General features: G+C 41.9%; 1 protein-coding gene across 2 annotated transcripts; it reads right to left on the minus strand.

Moving 5' to 3' along the window:
* Window positions 1-1,196: 1,196 nt before the first annotated feature.
* LOC140387982 (uncharacterized) lies at window positions 1,197-20,651 on the minus strand. 2 transcript variants are annotated; one of them, XM_072471409.1, is made up of 3 exons: window positions 20,499-20,651; window positions 12,099-12,215; window positions 1,197-3,497 (listed from the first exon to the last, which is right to left on the minus strand). In XM_072471409.1, the coding sequence occupies exon 3, from the start codon at window positions 3,495-3,497 to the stop codon at window positions 2,271-2,273; it is 1,227 nt and encodes a 408-aa protein (XP_072327510.1). In that variant the 5' UTR covers window positions 12,099-12,215; window positions 20,499-20,651; the 3' UTR covers window positions 1,197-2,270. The 2 variants fall into 2 exon arrangements, with proteins under 2 accessions (XP_072327510.1, XP_072327509.1); XM_072471408.1 differs by lacking the exons at window positions 12,099-12,215; window positions 20,499-20,651 and adding an exon at window positions 5,093-5,226.
* Window positions 20,652-20,709: the final 58 nt, after the last annotated feature.

Here is a 20,709-nt window from a genome sequence, read left to right on the forward strand (position 1 = left end):
TTGCCCCAGATCAAAATGATCTTCATTGGGCAGTCTAAAAACACAAAACACCAGGCAGTATTCTTACCTAGCAGCCACATGGATCAGATGAAGAATTTTCTGCTCACTGTAAATGATTAAAATGTGTACAGTAGCATTCCTTCCTCTTGATTCTTTCAAAGTGCTAAAGGCTCCACTGGATCTATTTTATTTAAACATTTCAACATATAATACACCTCTCGCACAACTGCCTTGATCCTCAAACAAGGCTGCCCCATTTCCTAGCTACCTTTAAAGCTTTATTTTATGGGATTTGTTCAGTACATGCCTTTCTATAAGGCCATGGAATTTAAGTGAGGCATTCTTATTTAAAGTAACTCTAAGTTCTTGATCTGTAAAGTGCAAATATTGTTTCATTCCAAGTCTACATCTTCCAAGTATATAACAAGTGAAGAGGGTACACAGTAGAGCGCACACCTCTGCCACGCTGTGTTCACTTAATCTTATTTCAATTATTCATCACTTCCTTGAGACTTTACCCTGCCTGATAGATGTCTATAACTATAAAGGGGGCAGCTTGGTAGCATAGTGATTAGCACTGTGGCTTCACAGCGGCAGGGTCCCAGGTTTGATTCCCGGCTGGGTCACTGTCTGTGTGGAGTCTGCACGTTTCCGGCCCCCCGTGTCTGCGTGGGTTTCCTCCGGGTGCTCCAGTTTCCTCCCACTAGTCCCGAAAGACATGCTGTTAGGTAATTTGGACATTCTGAATTCTCCCTCTGTGTACCCGAACAGGCGCCAGAATGTGGCGACTAGGGGCTTTTCACAGTAACTTCATTGCAATGCAAGCCTAATTGCGACAATAAAGATTATTAGATGCAAACTGAAGAGATTTATATTTTATTCAGAGCTCCCATCTCAATGAGGAGGTTTCAGGCTAACAATCTGCTCTGAAACCTCCGCCCACGTTCGTGGCGGAGGTAATAAATGGTCTTTCATTCAAAGAAATAGCCCAATAAAACAACTAGAAATGTTTAATTCTATGATATTAAAAGCTATATCCCCGAATTAGGCAAAGTGTAATTTTACATTTCAGCTTTTATCCCTATGTTCAATACCTGACGTTTGCGCATGTGGACTGCTTAGCTAAAATTGAAAATTCTAAGCAGCTGATTTATTCTCGTTCCCCCACCAAATAAGGTATTTAACACTTGTCACACTAGAGTTAAGCTTTTTAATAAAAGTAATGCCGACTACTCGGTATTTCTAAAGACCAGGTCACCTTTCCGTGATATTTTAAATTAATTACAAAATAAGAGATCTCCTTTCTAAGAAATGAATATAATTTACAGTGACATTTTTAGATCCGCATACATTATCAATAAAATAAGAGCTACCTACTGTATTAATTTTCTCATTTAAGATCAGGTACAAATAACAAACAAATTAAATAAACTGATCAGATTCAATACAAGTCACTTTGTTGGCACATTATAAATGAATCACAGGATATCAAATTAAAACACATTTCTTCTTAAAAAGACAAAACAGTATAATTCCATGCACCCATTTTGAATTATGTCCCTACCAATTTCAGCAAAGTACGGTTAAACTCAGATTAATTCGGAAGCAAAAGTGTTCAATGTTTTAAATTAACAAAGTAAAGATTCTTTGATTCATTGATCAGGAGCTGAATTTCTGCCACTTTGTTTTATTCAGCTTCTTTTACCAGGTGTAAAATGGCTATAATTCTTTGACTTAATGTTGTGCTCTCAACGTGTTTTTTTGTCTGATTACTTTCTTGCAAGCACTTTGGGACATTTTCTTAAAGGTATTATAACTGACTGCTGTAAGAAATAATAGGACAATTCAGGAGAAATTATAAATCAGTTCTCCAATCTTCACAAACGCATTTAAGGAGTATTGGTTAGCTTTTAAATAATTCGGGTAAATCTAGATAAATGGCATTAGTAGGTTTGGAAATGGAATTTGCTACAAATGACTGGAAATGGGAACAACTGAGTCTACAACAGTGTATAACCACAGCTAACTGTACCCATCATACATTATTTACGGTCCTTGAATATGATTGTAGAGTGGGGAAAAAAAGAGTTTGTTTATTTCAAGTCACTAATGAAGAAGTCTTAAATGTTCCACTTTAGCCCACTGGCTCTTCAAAATAAATAATAATGTTCCCCCTAAAAAATGGCCGAATCCAAGTCCACAAAAACACTTGACTGCACTGGGAACATTATTCATAAATAACCACGAATCACTGAGAGCGAAGCAAAAAATTAGTCTTTGGGTCGATTTCTTCTGGGATGAGAAAATGCATGTTTCTTGGAATCTGGTATTTGTTCATCGATGGTAACCCACTGGCCCTGCTCGTTTTTAACAAGAACACCTAAGCAGCGAACGCCATCTCCTCTCTTGCGCTTCGGAATGGTTTGACCCATAATGCTTTCCAGCATCTTGCTATTCGACAGGCTTATACAGTACAGTTGAAAGTCATTTATCACATCTTCGGTGTAGTATTTAAGGATTTCTTCCTTTGGAATCAGAGGAACACATTCCTCTTTGTGACCATGTTTCCAGTGGTACTTCTGGCAGACTTTACTGCAGTAATATGTAAGCCGACAGCGTTCACAAGAGCGGAAGTGACAGTCCAAATCTTCCAGTTCATTACACTGAGGAGAAGAGCATATAATCGGGAATGTTTCTGGTGGTTTGGTTTCTATGTCCGAAATTGTGGATACATACCTTGCTTTATGTTGATAATGCACGTAAGGATTTTTCTTGTATTCTTCAGGATTCTCCACTGCCATCATGGCTTTTCTAGCGACATGTACACCAGCCATTTCATACTCATCTTCCTGTGACAAGTACCAAATTATTTGGGGGAAGGAGGATCGATCCCAGGTTTGCTTACAAATTTGAATGTGATAATGCTCCGCCAAGACCAGCCATGCTTTAACAAGCAACCCAAGATTCAATCTTTGATCAGACATTTTCCAGGCTACTTCTAGGCAGTTAAAGATCTGTAACTGGCAAAGATACTTTATGTCATCTTCAGTGCACAAGACAAGGCAATTGTAAAGAATCTTCAAGCACTCCTGCCAGATGAAATGGCGCAAGTGTGTAATTTCACCATCAAAAACAAGCATGATGCCAATGTTTGTAACAATTCTGTATCGCTTATCCCACATTCGTCTAACACAGGGCATGTAACAAGATATTCGACGCAAGAAGCCTAAAGCCTGAAAAAATGTGGAATGTGAGTGAATCAACTTCATGCTACCTTCGGCAAAGCACTCATCTACCAGTTCAGACCACGCAATTTCGGCAAAGCGCTGCAAGAAGACATGTGCTTCTGGGCGACAGTCCTCGGCTCCATTAATAGAAATTTTCTCAAACAAATTCAGCATGATGGTATGTAGTTCTGACTGAGCCTCATAGGTGTCTTGCAGAATAAGTCTCATTATACGTTTAATCAAATTGTCAGTGGAGTCTCCAATCAGCATCTAAAATATATCACAAACAAATAACTTTCAAAACGCATGAAAAATTAAACATCAGCAAGGTAAAGGGGGTACATTTTACCAGGACAGGAAAGTTGATTGGAAACAAGACGTTTCCATTTGCATTTTTAACAGCTGGTTACATAGAACTTCATGCATGGGCAGATGTTTTTGTTGGGTATACATCCATCCTCTTGTCACATAACAGCATCAAGGCAACAACTGGGTTGCATTTTTTCTTTTAACACTTAAAGGAATATGCACAAAATAAAGGAAAAGTGGATAGTTTAAACCAGTGCTTCATAAACCAGGGTTCACAGACATCTAGGCGCCCATAGAAACTTTCCTGGAGATCTGCAAAATAATCGAGTACTAAACGAATGAGCAGCACCTTGATGCAGGCATACTGCGCGTGAGGAGGCAAGAGATGACAGTACCTTGGAGAGGAGTCCATATGGAGGAGTGGTGAAAGAGGCATTAAGATCACCAGGTAGATCCACAGTTACCAAGGTTGATGATGGGTGCCAGGTAAATTAGGCTTTGTTTAAGAGAGGGTATTTAAAAATATACATTTAAGTGCTACTTGGATTCAAAGAAAGGGCACCAAATTACAAGTTTGCCCAGGTTATCATGCTTTTTGCAGAACTGTGTGGGGTCCAGATATGAAAACGAACAAACAATGCAAGCCATTAAAAAAATGGAAAGCAGAGAGGTTAGTTTGAGTATGGTCCACAATTCTGGGACTCCATCTTACAAAAATGACAATCACCAGGCCAGAATGTTCCCTTCCAGTCAGGGAACACTTCAGAGGCTGAATGCCCTTGACTGCTGATCTCCTGGTAAGCGTTCTCCAAGGCGGCCTTGAGGACGCGCGACAACGCAGAATCGCCGAGCAGAAACTTGTAGCCAAGTTCCGCACACGTGAGTGCGGCCTCAACCAGGACCTGGGATTCATGTTGCATTACATTCAACCCCCACCATCTGGCCTGGGCTTGCGAAATCCTACCAATTGCTCTGGCATGAGTCAATTCACACATCTTTAACCTGGTGTTACCCCCATCTCTGGATATGTAAACACTTAATTAAATGCAAATGCTCGCATTCTAAACATTGTCTGGCATCTTCAAATTTGTCCATATATGTTTCTGGAACATACCTCTTCATTTACCTGAGGAAGGAGCAGTGCTCCGAAAGCTAGTGTTTGAAACAAACCTGTTGGACTTTAACCTGGTGTTGTAAGACTTCTTACTGTAAAAATGATATAGGCACTGGAGAAGGCGCTATAAAATATGCAATGACATCAGGACTGAGAAACTGTAACTTCTAGGAAAAACTGAATATGCTGGGTTCTTTTCTCTCGAAAAAAAGAAATCTAATACAGATCTTTTAAATTGTGAAAGGATTTAATAGGGTAGACATAAGGGTAGAAAACAGGGGGGGGGGGGGGGCATTATTGTCCAAAGCAGCAAGGTGGTTGTTGCTGTTTATTAATGGTGTTATTAATCTAACTGGGGATGTGAGCTGCTGAAGTCAGTCAGACAGAGAGAGAGAAAAACCGTCTCTCCGCTGCCTCCATGTCCCGCCGGGCCCGCACTTACCTCCAGCCGCTGTTTGTACGGGACGCCGTTCCCTTCCCGCTGCAACTCCAACTTCTCCATCGCAGCCGCCATCTTCGTCCCTCCCCTCCCCCCGCCTCACTGGAGCCGAGGAGGCAGAGGCCGGGCCAGGAGAAGCCCCACTCCTCCCTGCAGCTCAGCGTTGGCCTCCAGGCGCTGCTGCTGCCACCTACAGGACTGGCAGAAGAATCACACCGCAGCCAACCCTGCAAAAAAACCAACCCCAATTCCCAGCTAACTAAATACTGTGGATAAAAGCAAAATACTGCGGCTGCTGGACTCTGAAACAAGAACAGAGGAAGCTGGAAAAACTGAGACCTGCTGAGTTTTTTCTTCCTTCCGATACAGTGGAAGTTGGGGAAATCTGAATTAAAGACAGAAAATGCTTTCTATTATGTGTAATTTTTTTTTGATTCTAAGAGAGACTTATTTAGGGTTGTATTTGGTGAAATATGTACTCTCCTGACCAGTATAATCGCCTGATGCAGAATAAAACTGCCCTTACTGTGCTTCAACAAATATGCAGTAATTCCAACTAGTGGCTAGCACCCTTTGTTGCATTTTTTTTAAATTCTAGAAATCTTTCACATCTGAAGTTAAATTTCCTGCCAGTCCAGCGGGAAAAAAGCTATAAATCCATCCTCTGAGCGAGAACGCATTGTGTTCTATGTAATTGGCTAATTTAAGCCATGACCCACAGTTTTTGGGAACTGGGTTGACTCCAGATTTTCTTTTTTAAAATAAATTTAGAGTGCTCAATTCTTTTTTCCCAATTAAGGGGCAATTTAGCATGGCCAATCCACCTACCCTGCACATCTTTGTGTTGTGGGGGTGAGACCCACGCAGACACAGGAAGAATGTGCATCCTCCACATGGATAGTGACCGGGATCCTCGGCACCCTGAGGCAGCAGTGATAACCACTGTGCCAGCTGCTGCCTTGACTCCAGATTTTCTTTGATGTTGAGCCCTTGTGTCATACCAAGAGGAGATGATTTCATCCCATTAATTTGCATTGGACTCAAATTACAGGAGAAAACTGTACAAAAATAGTATTTGGGAAAAATATAATTAGACATTCAAAATTACCTGTGTAAACATTTTGCTTAGTACCAATAATTGTAATGTTTAATAGAATAAAAGTAATCGAATGCCAAAGGAACTGGAATCATCCAGTTTATAATTCTACATCATGTCAGTTGCCTAAAGCTGTCAATGCCTGACGTATTTAAATGAAAGTAAAGTTGCCATAGTCCCAGATGACCATAGGCTGCTTTCCCTTTTGAGGAGGAAAGTTGACTAGTGGTGATTTATCCTGAGGATCACCACATCTTAGGCGAGATGCAAGGTTGAGAGGGTGGGTCCATCATGAATAACCTCAGACGGTAGGGGAATATAAAATATATTTCATATTCAAATATCAAATGCTTAAATATATGGTCCTGTAACTTCTCTCATCAGAGAACAAGAAACCATGTTAAACTTGTATAAGACACTAGTTCGGCCTCGGCTGGAGTCTTGCTCCCAGTTTTGGGCGCCACACTTGGGAAAGATGTGAATGAGTTAAAGAGGCTGCAGAAAAGATTCACAGGAATGGTTTCAGGGATCAGGAACTTCAGTTATGAAGATAGCTCAGAGAAGTTGGGACTGTTTTCCTTGGAAAAGAGAAGGCTGAGAGGAGATTTGATAGAGGTCTTCAAAATCATGAGGGGTCTGGGCAAAAGTGGATAGGGAGAACATGTTCCACTCATGAAAGGATCGAGACTGAGAGGACACAGATTTAAAGTAATGGCAAAAGAAGCTAAAGTGAAACGAGGAAAACAAAATTCACGCGGGTGGCTTGGGTTTGGAATGGACTGCCTGAGAGTGTGGTGAAGGCAGGTTTAATCGACGTATTCAAAAGGGAATTAGACTGTTAACTGAAATGGGAATCTGTGCAGGATTCCAGGGAGCAGGCAGGGGAATGGCACCAGATTAATTGCTCATTTGGAGAACCTGCACAGCCACAATGGCCGATGGATCAAATGGCAGCCTCCTGTGCTGCAATAATGCTGTGATTCTGTTAGACAATGACATTTTGGGCGTGAACTAACCAAAAGGGAACAAAGTCCCTGAGCAAACGCATTTAGCCATCGCATGTTTTCTGGCACTCACAGTGCTATTCAACACATGGCTATTCAACACGACTCTCTTTGAATAAGGGGCCTGAGCGGGGAATGTGTGGCCGAGGCTGCACATAGCCCCATTTTTTACAATGTGGAGCTCCACTCGCCAGAACCTCCCTTTGTAGCGAAAGATCGGGATGCCATTTTTAAATGGCTACCCGATCTAAGATGCCCTGAAAAGAATTCCCGACCTTCCACCCAGCCCGAATGAGAGGATCCACCTCACCCCCGCCCCTGCATCCCCCAACCAGGCTACCCCGGCCCAATCCCGAACGTGCAGAAAATGTCAACTTGGCACCTTGGGAGTGCCACCCTGGCAGTTCCCCTGCTAGCTGGAAGTGCCACCTGGGTAGTGCCATGCTGGCACCCATGTGGTACTGCCAGGGTGGCAGGCTGGCACTGCCACACTGCCCAAAGGGCATGCAACAAGGGGCCTCAGATACCCTTGGAGACCCCAACGAGTGCTGTTCCGTCTGGTCCCCGTTTGTGGGAAGCAGCACCAAATGGCGCTCACCCACAGTCCCCAAGGCAAAGGGATTGAATCCCAAAGCTTCAGGTACCTCGGTAATCTGCACATCAGAGTAAGGCTTAATGCCCCGCTCTCATGTGCAGATTTGCTAAAAAGTGATCCTACCCATTGTGGGCTGGATACCCCTTGCAATGTCTCGTGAGAGCGCGTTGAATCTCGTGAGGTGTGAGAGCTGGGTAGATCCTGGAAACGAGGCCTCCCGGCTTTCACCGGCCATGCTGTGCCACGGCGAGATGCTTTTCCGTCGCAGCATGGCCAGAGGAATTTAATTTGTGAATTTAATTTTGATATGATCTTTCTTGAATATTTCCTATGTCTCTTTATTGACAGTACTAATCTGCTCACCATGTTCCTCTCTTGTTCATCCTGAGTTGCAAATATGCCATCCTACACATTCAACCTTCTCACTATCAGTATTAAAATTCATTGAGATTTCCCATGAGTTCTGTTTTTCCTTCCTTCTGCAATCCTTCTACTATCTCCAGTCTTTTTAAAACCAGGATTGGTATTTCCTTATAATTAATTTACTGATTCACCTCATTACTATTGGAAAGTGGCAAATGTGACATCTTTGTTCAAGAAAGGGTGAAAGGATATTCCTAGTCACAACAGGCTGGTCAGTTTTACATCAGTGGTAAGGATTTAGAAATAATAATCAGAAAGAAATTTAACAGGGACTTGGAGAAGTTTGAGTTAATTTATGAGACCCAGCATGGATTTGTAAAAGGAAGATTGTGTTTGGCTATTTTATTTGGTTAACAAGTTTGAGACTCGTGGAATAGAAAGTCACTTTCGGCTTGATTGGCATAAGGGCAGAAAATAGCGATGTGTCCACGTAAATAGTTGTTTTTCAGGCCCTAGGATGATCAATAGTTATGTTCCCCAAGCCAGCACCACTGCTTTTTTGATATGCCTTAGACATTGGAATACAGAGCAAACTTTGTCGATTAACCCAGCTTCTTACTTTTTATGGGGAATGTGAGCATTGCTGGCAAGGTAAGCATTTGGTGCCTCCAAATTTCCCTTGAGAAGATGGTGGTGAGCTGCCACCTTGAACCACACTGCAGTCCACCTGGTGTAGGTACACCCACAGTGCTGATGGGGAAGCAGTTCCAGGTTTTTGACCCAGCAACAGTGAAGGAATGACATATAGTTCCAAGTAAAAATGGTGTGTGACTTGGAGGGGAACTTGCAGGTCATGGTGTTCCCATGCATTTACTGTCCTTGCCCTTCTTGGTTGTAGAGGTCATAGGTTTAGAAGGCGCTGTTGAAGGGTGCTAGGTGTGGTGCTATAGTACATCTTGTATATGAAGTGTAGCAAACCAATCGACCAATACCAAAATGTATGAATCACTCGCCAAGATATAGGCCAGCAGAATGTGCAGACAAGTGGCAGAAGTGTGAAGTGATGTATTTTGGCAGCACGGTGGCACAGTGGTTAGCAATGCTTCCTCACAGTGCCAGAGACCCAGGTTCAGTACTGGGACCTCTGGTGTTTGTAATATATATAAATGACTTGGAAGAAAACGTAGCGGGTCTGATTAGCATGTTTGCGGATGGTACTAAGTTGAGGATAGTGATGAAGATTGTCAGAGCATACAACAGGATATAGATAGGTTGCAAAATTGGACAGAGAAATGGCAGATGAAATTTAACCTGGACAAATGCGAGGTGATGCATTTTGGTAGATCCAATTCAGGTGGGAGCTATAAAATAAATGGCAGAACCATCAGGAGCATAGACACACAGAGAGATCTGGGCGTGCAGGTCCACAGATCCTTAAAAGTGGCAGCACAGATGGAAATAGTGGTAAAGAAAGCATATAATAATAATAATCGTTATTATTGTCACAAGTAGGCTTAACACTGCAATGAAGTTACTGTGAAAAGCCCCTAGTCGCCACACTCCGGCGCCTGTTCGGGTACACAGAGGGAGAATTCAAAATGTCCAATTCACCTAACAGCATATCTTTCGGGACTTGTGGGAGGAAACGGGAGCACCCGGAGCATGCTTGCCTTCATCAAAGGGAGCATCGAGTATAAAAGTTCGCAAATTATGTTAGTTATCTCGAATGTTGGTTAGGCCACATTTGGAATACTATTTGCACATTCTTCCATGTCTACATGGGTTTCCTCCAGGTGCTTTGGTTTCCTCCCACAGACCAAAGGTATGCACGTTAGGTGGATTGGCCATGCTAAATTGCCCCCAGGTGGTGTTAAGGGTATTGGATGGGGAATTGGACCTGGGTGGAGTGCTTTTTCGAAGGGTAGATGTAGACTCAAAGGACCGAATGGCCTGTAGGGATTCTATGATTCTATGATCTATGAGGATTAACTTGCTGTGTACTTCCAGTAGTTTCTGCTTTTATCCCAGGTACCCATAACACATTTAAAGGAAAATCAAATTGATTGTGTCTTTACATGACATACAGTCACTAAGTAGTAAAAACTTAATTTAAAACATAAAATTGTTCCTTTACAGTTAGAATCACTGATGTGATTGACTTTAACTTCCTCTGCTCTGTATTGGAGGGAGAAGAATTTTATTCAACAAATCATAATACCTATATGGAACTATGTTTCAGTAAGGTAACTCATCCCTTTTATGTGTTCTGGTTTTCCCCTTCTTACAACCTTTCTCACTTTAGTTCTACAGGCAACAAAGTGTCAATTGTTGATATAACAGGGAGTGTTATTATAACAAGGACATTTTGTCTTTTTTAACTAATGCAAAACCAAAATACTGCTTGTAGATGTTGGAAATCTGTAATAAAAGTGGAAAATGCTGGAAATACCCAGCTGCTTTATCATAGAATTTACAGTGCAGAAGGAAGCCATTCGGCCCATCGAGTCCGCACCGGCTCTTGGAAAGAGCACCCTACCCAAGGTCAACACCGCCACCCCATCCCCACAACCCAGTAACCCCACCCAACACTAAGGGCAATTTTGGACACTAAGGGCAATTTATCATGGCCAATCCACCTAACCTGCACATCTTTGGACTGTGGGAGGAAACCGGAGCACCCGGAGGAAACCCACGCACACACGGGGGGGATGTGCAGACTCCGCACAGACAGTGACCCAAGCCGGAATCGAACCTGGGACCCTGGAGCTGTGAAGCAATTGTGCTATCCACAAGGCTACCGTGCTGCCCCTGTTATAACCTGCCTGCTTACCATTGGCTGGGGACTAATGACAATCCCACAATCCTGTGGGAGTATGAGCTTCCCCAATGAGGGGGACGGAGAAACCATTAGTAAACTCCAAGTATAAATAAAGCTGGCCAGTTTAGGAACCAGCAGGAAGGAGTGTGCAGCAAGGGAAGTTGCTGCTGCTTTTATATATATATATGTGTTATTGTAAATAAATGTTATTACTTTGTATCCTTAAAACTCGTGCTCGATTCTTCGTGGCCCTCACAAAAGCTGCAATGAGGTCTTGTGCCAGAACCCAAATTAAGAATCAATAAACAGTTTGGTGCTGAGTAACCGTCCTTTGATAGATAGCATTGTTGCTCACACTATCCATAATTTTGCTGATGATTGAGAGGCAAGGTAATTGGCCAGATTCGATTTGCCCTTGCTATTGTGGGAAGGGCACACCTGGTCAATTTTCCACAATGTTGGGTAGATGCCGGCATTGTAAACGAGAATGTGAAACGTATTGAGATAGACTTTTGTTTTTACCATTCAGGCATTAAGTATTAACTGGATAAAATGCAAATAGGAAAATCCGGTGGGGGAGGATGAGAGCACACCTGATTTTCTTCCCATTTGTTTAAATAGGGTGAAATCCAGGTAGGCTCTGCTTGTGTTCAAAGAGCCGAGTTAAATGGATAGTAAAGGCTGGTCTCATAAAACCTAATTGGTCACTTGCAGCCCAATTTTGCTGGGATCAGAAAAGAAATGTTTGTTTAGTGCTTATTTTATTGTGTAATTATTTTATACTGCAATGTGAGATATTGGTTCCCATTTATTCAGTTTTCAAGTATATATTTGCAGAATCCTTTTGTCGCAAAAGAATATTATCAGCCGATAGTGACATTTAATTGACTTTTCCAGATATCCCACTCAAAATATCGAACGTGTAGGTGTCAAAGTGTCTGATCACTTGATTGTTTTGCTGAGACTGTGACAGTTTGTTTCTGTTTTAACATCTTTAATACCAGACAAGAATGTGGAGTTGCGATGCCCAAGCGCCTTATCACTGGTAATCAGTGCAGGCAGACTGGAGGCAGGAGACAAAAAGAGCACCAGAAGCAGACTAGATTGATTGTACATAAATAAGTCTTACCTACCTGTTATTTACTTTGACATAAGTTAATAGGCTGCAGTGTCTCTGTGGAACCATTTTTATTTAATGCCAGCGAAGCATGTCGGTGCTGTGAGTTCTACCTACCAAGTTGTTTTGGGACCTGTTTTCAAAAATTACATTTAACACAAATTGAGAAATAGCAGCAATTGTTCATTTAACAGTTATGTCCTATGTATATATTAAGAAAACCTATTGCAAACTACGTTGATTGAACCAGTGTTTAACTTTTAAGCTTGGAATATATTAAAATGGCAGAATTGTGGCCAAGTAATTTCAATGGCAGTGTGTCATTCACTCAATAAGGCTGCTTTTATGATGGTAATACTGCATTTCAGAAAGTGACGTCTGTGAGTCAGTTAAGTTGCTAACTTAAGCTCCTTCACTCAGGCGACAGACTCACTGGTCAGTGAAGAACTATGCCTATGAGTCTGCCACTTGGATACAGGAGCTATACTTAGGATGGTAAACAGTGGCAGCTATGGTTGCCAACACTCCAGGATCAGCCTGGAGTCTCCAGGGATGGAAGATGAAATTCCAGGATACTGCTGTGTGCAACCCTGGTGAAATATCTCTGGGTTTTAAAAAATATTGTTCGTTTTGTCAGTTTCTTTGAACATATCTCTTTACCAGATGTAAAAATAGACAGTCAAACATCATCCAACTGGGCAATGAGTCTTAATGGCTTTCCACTTATTGTCGGAAGGCAGTACATCACAAGCATGTGTGTGTTGGCCGACTAATGGCTGGAGCATGGGGGCAATTCATGTTACTCATGCTCCTCATTCAAGGGTGTCAGACTAGTACCAGCTCCTGCTGCAACCTGAAGGTGCTGTAATTTGCTAAGGCCAGCAATTAGGAAGGCATTTTTTATTTTTAAATAATAATAATATTTATTAGTGTCACAAGTAGGCTTACATTAACACTGCAATGAAGTTACTGTCAAAATCCCCTCGTCACCACACCGAGGCGCCTGTTTGGGTACACAGGGAGAATTCAGAATGCTGAATTCACCTAACAAGCAAGTCTATCGGGACTTTCATAGAATTTACAGTGCAGAAGGAGGCCATTCGGGCCATCGAGTCTGCACCGGCTCTTGGAAAGAGCACCCTATCCAACCCCACACCTCCACCCTATCCCCATAACCCAGTAACCCCACCCAATACTAAAGGCAAGTTTGGACACAATGGGCAATTTAGCATGGCCAATCCACCTAACCGGCACATCTTTGGACTGTGGGAGGAAGCCGGAGCACCCAGAGGAAACCCACGCACACACGGGGAGAATGGGCAGACTTCGCACTGATAGTGACCCAAACCGGGAATCGAACCAGGATCCCTCGTGCTGTGAAGCAACAGTGCTAACCACTGTGCTCCTGTTCCATCAAATGTGTCTTCTTGGTTGCTGACTTGCGCAAAACCATACAAAATTACTTTTGGTTTGCAACACAATGTAGAAGATGCTTTAAATAACGTCAATATAAAAGCTGCTCAAGAGAGTTATGAGACACACTGTTTTAATCCTCAGTATCTTGGTCGGGATTCTCCGAAATCCCGGCCAAGTGTTGACGCAGGCGTAAACAATGGAGTTACAGGGATAGGGCAGGGGAATGGCCTATGTAGAATGTTCTTTCGATGGATGGGCACTGTAGGGATGCTATGAGTCTGGTCCAACACACTCCTGGCTGGCCACCCATTCTCCACCTTTCATGAACCTGAACTAATCCAAAACTCTGCTGTCCAAGCCCTGTTCAGCCATTATCCCTGTGGCTATTTACCTATACTGGCTCCTGGTCTTGCAAAAAATCACCTAAATCTTAAAAGTCTCAACCTTCTTTTCAAATTCCTCCAACAACAACAAATTGCATTTATGTAGTACCTTTAACTGGTCAAACAAATCAAGCTGTGACAGCCTGAGCATAAGTGGTTTAATTTTCAACCTTCTTTTCATAGCATTGATAACTTTGGGTGGATTTCCTGGTGCAAAGTCATAAAATCAGAGGATGTTTATGCCATGTCAGCAGCTGAAATTGGTGATCGGTTAAAAAAAATATTCTCAAAGTTCTCACATGGAGCACCAAGTTTATTGCTACAAAATACTTTCCTTCCATCCATCTCACGCCATTGGGCACATGTCCCAGCAATAGCAGCAATGGTGCACATAACCTCAACCCCAGCATTTAGGATGGTGATTTGACCTGAAGCAGAATGGGGGTGGCCTGAATATCCTGCCCAGCACTATTCTGGGAGGAGAGTGAAATTCCAGGAATTTCAGGAATTTGTGAATTTAAAATAGGATCATTAGGACAAACCAAATAGGATCATTGCTGATAAAGAATGATAAATAACTGGAGTCACTATGATACTCACCATTAAATCCATTGGAATATTTTGTTTCTACAACACAATCTTTCTTCATAACCTTTTGCCATCACAGCAACCATCTGTTCACTTTGACCAGCTACAGTAAATCAAATATGTGTGGATTTTTCAGTTAATTATCATATATAATTGTGGGGCAGTCTCCTTGTTGTCTGTCACTTCTAACACAACGGTGTTAGCAGCTGCAGTTGGCAGAATGGAGACAATTAGAAATGTATTACCCAGTTAAGAACATGAAGGTAGAAATCAGGCAGATGAGAGATAAGCCCCGACCTACACTGAATGCACTTTTTACGGCACGTTTCAGACAAATACTACTGCTTTTTTTTTTAAACTGCTTTCAATTTAAACATTAGACTTTTATTTGAAAAGAAAGAATATGCAGAGTTGGGGGGAAAGGCAGGAGAATGGAACACAAGGAGTTGCTCATTTGGAGAGCTGGGCCAAATGGCCTCCTTCTGTGCTTTAACAATTCTGTGATTCTGTGGAGAAAAAAGATTTTGCATTTTGTGTTTCAATAGCTTAGTTCGCAGCGCAGCCACAGGTATTCCTCTACCAACTGTTTGCACAGCTAAGGTGGCTTACTTACCCTGATCCAGTTTTGCGACTTAGAATAAAGTTCTAGCTTTAATCATGTAAATGACGGGAGCGGGGGAAGTGCGGAGAAATGGTACATAAGTCATTTTCTCACTATTGGAAAAATAGAAGTGTCAAATGTAAAAGTGCCTACCGATAGGTCTTCTAGTTTCTCCACGCCTTAGTTCAATTTCTGTAATGTGTGTCTGAAGAACTGTATAGCAGTGAGTAGCATAATTGGGTCACTGGCTGTGCAGAGTCTGCACGTTCTCCCCGTGTCTGCGTGGGTTTCCTCCGGGTGCTCTGGTTTCCTCCCACAAGTCCCAAAAGACAGGCTTGTTAGGTGAATTGGACATTCTGAATTCTCCTTCAGTGTACTTGAACAGGCACAGGAGTGTGGCGACTAGGGGCATCTCACATTAACTTCATTGCAGTGTTAATGTGAGCGGACTTGTGACAATAATAAAGATTATTATTATATATTTGGCCTGAAAATATAACGGGCATATCTTCTGAAAGCTTAAGCGACATAGCTGAACACCACAATGATTGAAAATGAATCCATTTTTACTTAATGGTGCATTGCCAGAATCATTTTGTTGTTAAACTATTTTATACTTCTTTTATATTGGCGCCCAGAATGATCATGGTAGGTAAACTTACTTGTAGCAGTTGTTTGAGATTAGCATTATTTGAACTGTTAGCCACTGGGATTGTGCTCAGTTCATTTTAGGTGTTTAAGAAATTGATCCACAGATTCCTACAGTGCAGAGGAGGTCATTCAGCCCATCGAGTCTGTCCGACCCTCTGAAAAAGCACTCTATCTCGGTCCACTCCTCTGTCCACCCTGCCCTATCCCAGTAACTTAACCTGCATAATCCTGAACACTAAGGGGCAATTTAGCATAGTCAATCTACCTAACTTGCATATCTTTGGACTGCGGAATGAAACCGGAGCACCCGGAGGAAACCCACGCAGACATGGGAGAAGGTACAAACTCCACACAGACAGTAACCCGAGGTCGGAATCGAACCTGGATCCCTGGCGCTGTAATGCAGCAGTGCTAACAACTGTGTCACCGTGACACCCCTACTCTTGAAATTCTGGTCACAGTAAAGTGACATCCATGAACCAGCCCTCCACAATAACATTTCACAAATGCCCCCCTTATGCATACGGAAGAACTATAGACAATTTTTTCTAATTCTAAAAAAATAGTCTCAATGCTTCAACAAGATCAGCTGTGCCACCTCCATATGCATTAAGAAGGAGGTACAGTTAATTTGAAGTTGTTACATTGTTAATGTTCTTTCAAACGTCAGATCTTTGTGTGTACATAGCTTGTGATCCGGGAGTGCTGACTCGGCATCTACTCTGGCACACTTACTTTTAAAAATGTATTCTTGGGCAGCACGGTAGCGCAGTGGGTTAGCATTGCGGCCGCACGGCGCCAAGGTCCCAGGTTCAATCCCGGCTCTGGGTCACTGTCCAGGTGGAGTTTGCACATTCTCCCCGTGTTTGCATGGGTTTCGCCCCCACAACCCAAAAATGTGCAAGCTAGGTGGATTGGCCACGCTAAATTGCCCCTTAATTGGAAAAAATGAATTGGGTACTCTAAATTTTTGTTATTCTTAAGATTCTTAAGATGTGGAGGACACCACGTTTGTTACCAATTCCTGATTGCCCTGCGGGCATTAAGAGTCAACCGCAAAATGTGAAACTTAAGAATACAGATCTTGTAGTCCAGACTGGATAAGGGCAACCGGACTTTTTCCTCTTCCCTGCCAACAATAATAGACAAGGTTTCTTTTTTAATAATATTCCCACCAGTTCATTTTCATTTTTCTCTTGCACCAGCTACCAATGAGATTTACTCAGCTCCATTACACAATTTGTTGTGGTGGGATTTGAACTCTTGATCTTCCAGTTGCTCGTCCAAAATCACAATCACAAGAAGAAATTACCCTTTAATTAAGTATGTAATATTTATAAGTGTAAAGGCTCACACTTACTTTTTCTTCTACTGGTGGTGTAATTAATCTTTTCCTGACACAGCAGCCAGATCCCTAGCATAATGCTGCCCCTGTAGATGGCATCAGCCACATTGGGCAATAACCTTCAATGACCTTCTGAACATGATGGAGAAAAAGAGCATTCCTGTAAACGCTGCTCAGTAGTCTCATGGTTCAAAGCAGGGTGGTCTAATGCGACTATTCCTCCTTACTGACATGGCTGGTGCTGTTTTTTTTCAGTTGCTCCCGTTCCCAGAAAAAAACATTCTCCTTGCCACTTGAAACTTCGTTCCAAATTCTGGGCTTTCCAGATAGGAGAATTGTTGACATTAATAGAAAAAGGGCTGTATAACATCCTTACTTTTACCACTCGGGAAAAAATCCTCTGCTCCCGGATCAGTGACAAGTACCCTTTGATTCAAAACTGGCATAAAATAGTCATTACTGTGGCATTCCTATGGAATTCCTGACATCTGTCCTCCATTCTAAGTTGGATACATTCCGTCAGGTGTGTGACCCCTATCTCAAATTTATAGGTTCCATTCAGTCTGACCTGCTCCTGCAAGGTTTCCCATGACCTATATTGCAAGGCTTGATCTTGCTATACCTTACTATAACCTAGAAGATCTGCAACTATTCCCTCATTGTTTTAATAGAGAGACACCCTGCTCTGCAAATTTCCTGATTTTAGTTGGTGGATTCTGAAGCCAAAAACTGATTTTGCAAAAGCTGCCAGATTTATTTTATTTTGAAAGGAGATATGCTCAAATTTGGATTGTTACTTGTGCATTCATTGCAAATCTGGAGATAGAAATTATTTCAGCAATTTATCTTTGAAGTTCAAAAACTGTCAAAATATAAATTGACGTGAACCCAATGGTCATAATATTTTGATAATTCTCTTTAAGCATTTGTTATATTAGCTAACTTTCCAAGTAGATCGATTGGGTATCTCACGATAACTTTCAATACGTAACACTGAACAGGATTTTTTAAAATTTCAGACATGTTTTTGTAACCAATCCCACTTTCACAGGTCTGCTGGCAGTGAATGCATTCAGCGCACTCTCAGTGGTAATGCACTGTTTCATTCAACCAAATACAGCAGATCACTGGTTCAGCAAAGTCCATTGAGTTGTAACTTGGCCCCTGTCCACCTCTCCCTTACTTCTCTTAAAACCCTCCTTAAAATCCATGTGATTTATTAGGTCAACTCTCACCAAAGAGAGAGTTCTAGCTCAGCTGCTGTTTGTTATCTTACTTCCCTTTAGTAGCATAGGGTATTTTTAATATTAAAAATACTATATAAATGTATGTTGTAAATGTATGTAAAAAATATTATTTCATAGGATGCTAGAATTGTAACTGTACATTTATAGTCAACCTCGAACCCAGCCATATCCACTCGCTATGCATGTAACACAAAGTAAACATAATACTCACTGCTGTTGCCTCTTAACCAGCATACAATGGATGTGTCTGACTGGATTAAGAATACATTATCATTTTTTCAAATTAGTTTTAAAAAAGGGGGATCGTTTAAAATTTACAGCCAGCAAATATCTTAAGAAAATTACAACAATGAAATTATAAACATCCTGAATTGAATGGGTGGGGAAGAGAGCCACCAATTACTATACCTGAATGTGAAGAATCTGCAAGACAGATAAGGAGGGAGTGGGACTGACTATTGTTGAATGCACTTAGCAATGAAGTGTGAATACTTCAGTTGTTTATAAATGTTTAATCAGATCTGCCTCACGTTTTCAATGGTGAGGGAGCCATGCATTCATGACCTCTGTCTTGGGTCAGGCGTCTGCCTGCCAGTCCAGGCACAATATGGCTTTATCCTCATTTTTAAAATTAAACACTGGAGAATGTTTATGACACCATCAGTTATAATTTGAGAATAAAGATATTAATATTTTATCTTTCTCTGAACAATTTTGAATCTATGAATTGTGACAATATTGCTGTGAAAAGATCACATTGAGTGTTGCATTTTTAAAGATTCTGGGTTACAAATTATTTGCATTACCTTTGCCCAGTTAGCAAACCTCTTGATCAGAAGATTCTGAGCTTGAGTTTCATACAGGGAGAAAAACTGAGGGTGGGCTTTATTGCCAGAATTGCTCTCCTTCCAGTGAAATGTTTAAAAAGGCCCCATTTATGGATTTCATTGATTCAGATGGGAATTAAAGGTTATATGGTACTATTTAAAGAGGAAGTGTGGCACCAAGGTTGGCACTGCTGCCTCACAACACCGGGACCCGGGTTCGATTCTGGCCTTGGATAGTCTGTGCGGAGTTTGTATGTTCTCCCTGTGTCTGCGTGGGTTTCCTCCAGGTACTCCGGTTTCCTTCCACAGCCAAAGATGTGCAGGTTAGGTGGATTGGCCATGCTAAATTGCCCCTTAGTGTCCAAAAGGGTAGGTGGGATTATGGGAATGTGGTGGGCCTAGGTGGGTGCTCTTTCAGAGGATTGCTGCAGACTTGATCCTGTGAGACCCCTGTGCTATCGTGATGCCCACAAAACATTTAAGAATCACAATTCCACGCTTGGATTGGAAATAGATTTAATCCAGGTGAAACATTAAAAACAGACCTGTGGCAAACCATGTTCAGTAACTGTGCTCTTGAATGAGAACATAAAACCCAGCAATTACACATCAATATCAAGTTATTAACTTTCGCACAAGTGACTATAATAAAGGGCGGCACGGTGGCACAGTGGTTAGCACTGTTGGTTCACAGTTCCAGGGTCCCAGGTTCGATTCCCAGCTCGGATCACTCTCTGTGCGGAGTCTGCACGTTCTCCCCGTGTCTGCGTGGGTTTCCTCCGGGTGCTCCGGTTTCCTCCCACAAGTCCCAAAAGACGTGCTGTTAGGTGAATAGGACATTCTGAATTCTCCCTCTGTGTACCCACACAGGTGCTGGAGTGTGGCGACTAGGGGCTTTTTACAGTTAGCCTACTTGTGACACTAATAAGGATTATTATCAGATTATTAATTACCCTCAAGTCGTTTATTTAAATGAGTAACAATTGAATTTATTAAATTATTTAAACACTAAAAGCATGTTAAATTAAAACGTGAAACGTAATATCCAATGGAAAACCGTCAGTGTGATGTTTCAAAAGTGGCTGGGCCTATTCTTCATTCCTATCGAACATTACACTGAAGCTTCCTGTCACAAGTATACTACTTCAGATCTATGTTTAACTCTACTTCAGTACCAGTCCCAAGTACAAAGGTACAGGTTAACAGGTTCTATTTGAAGAAACTGCAAATAAATTGTTCCAATATTCAATATATAATTACTTATTACACCGGGTGGTATCGCTATCTGAAATGTTATGCTCCTTTGGTAAGAAATTGAAATGTCTTCAATCTTCCTGCTCTGCAAAGCTTTGTCATACCTGCTTGCTGGGGCACCAGACGTTAAACGGTCTTCAAGAGTCAGAAAGATGTCTCCAGGGTGATACTACTACTCAAGACAAGAGACGCGGAGACAATTAGCCCTGGCAGAAATGTCTTCACTCGGCCAATTCATTCTTTTGTTTGATTTCTCGCATAATGCCATTTGTCAAAACACGGCGGGGCCAAATGGCTTCCTGGAGTCCGTCTGTC

Source organism: Scyliorhinus torazame, chromosome 13 (assembly GCF_047496885.1).
Source record: "Scyliorhinus torazame isolate Kashiwa2021f chromosome 13, sScyTor2.1, whole genome shotgun sequence".
Lineage (NCBI taxonomy): Eukaryota > Metazoa > Chordata > Chondrichthyes > Carcharhiniformes > Scyliorhinidae > Scyliorhinus > Scyliorhinus torazame.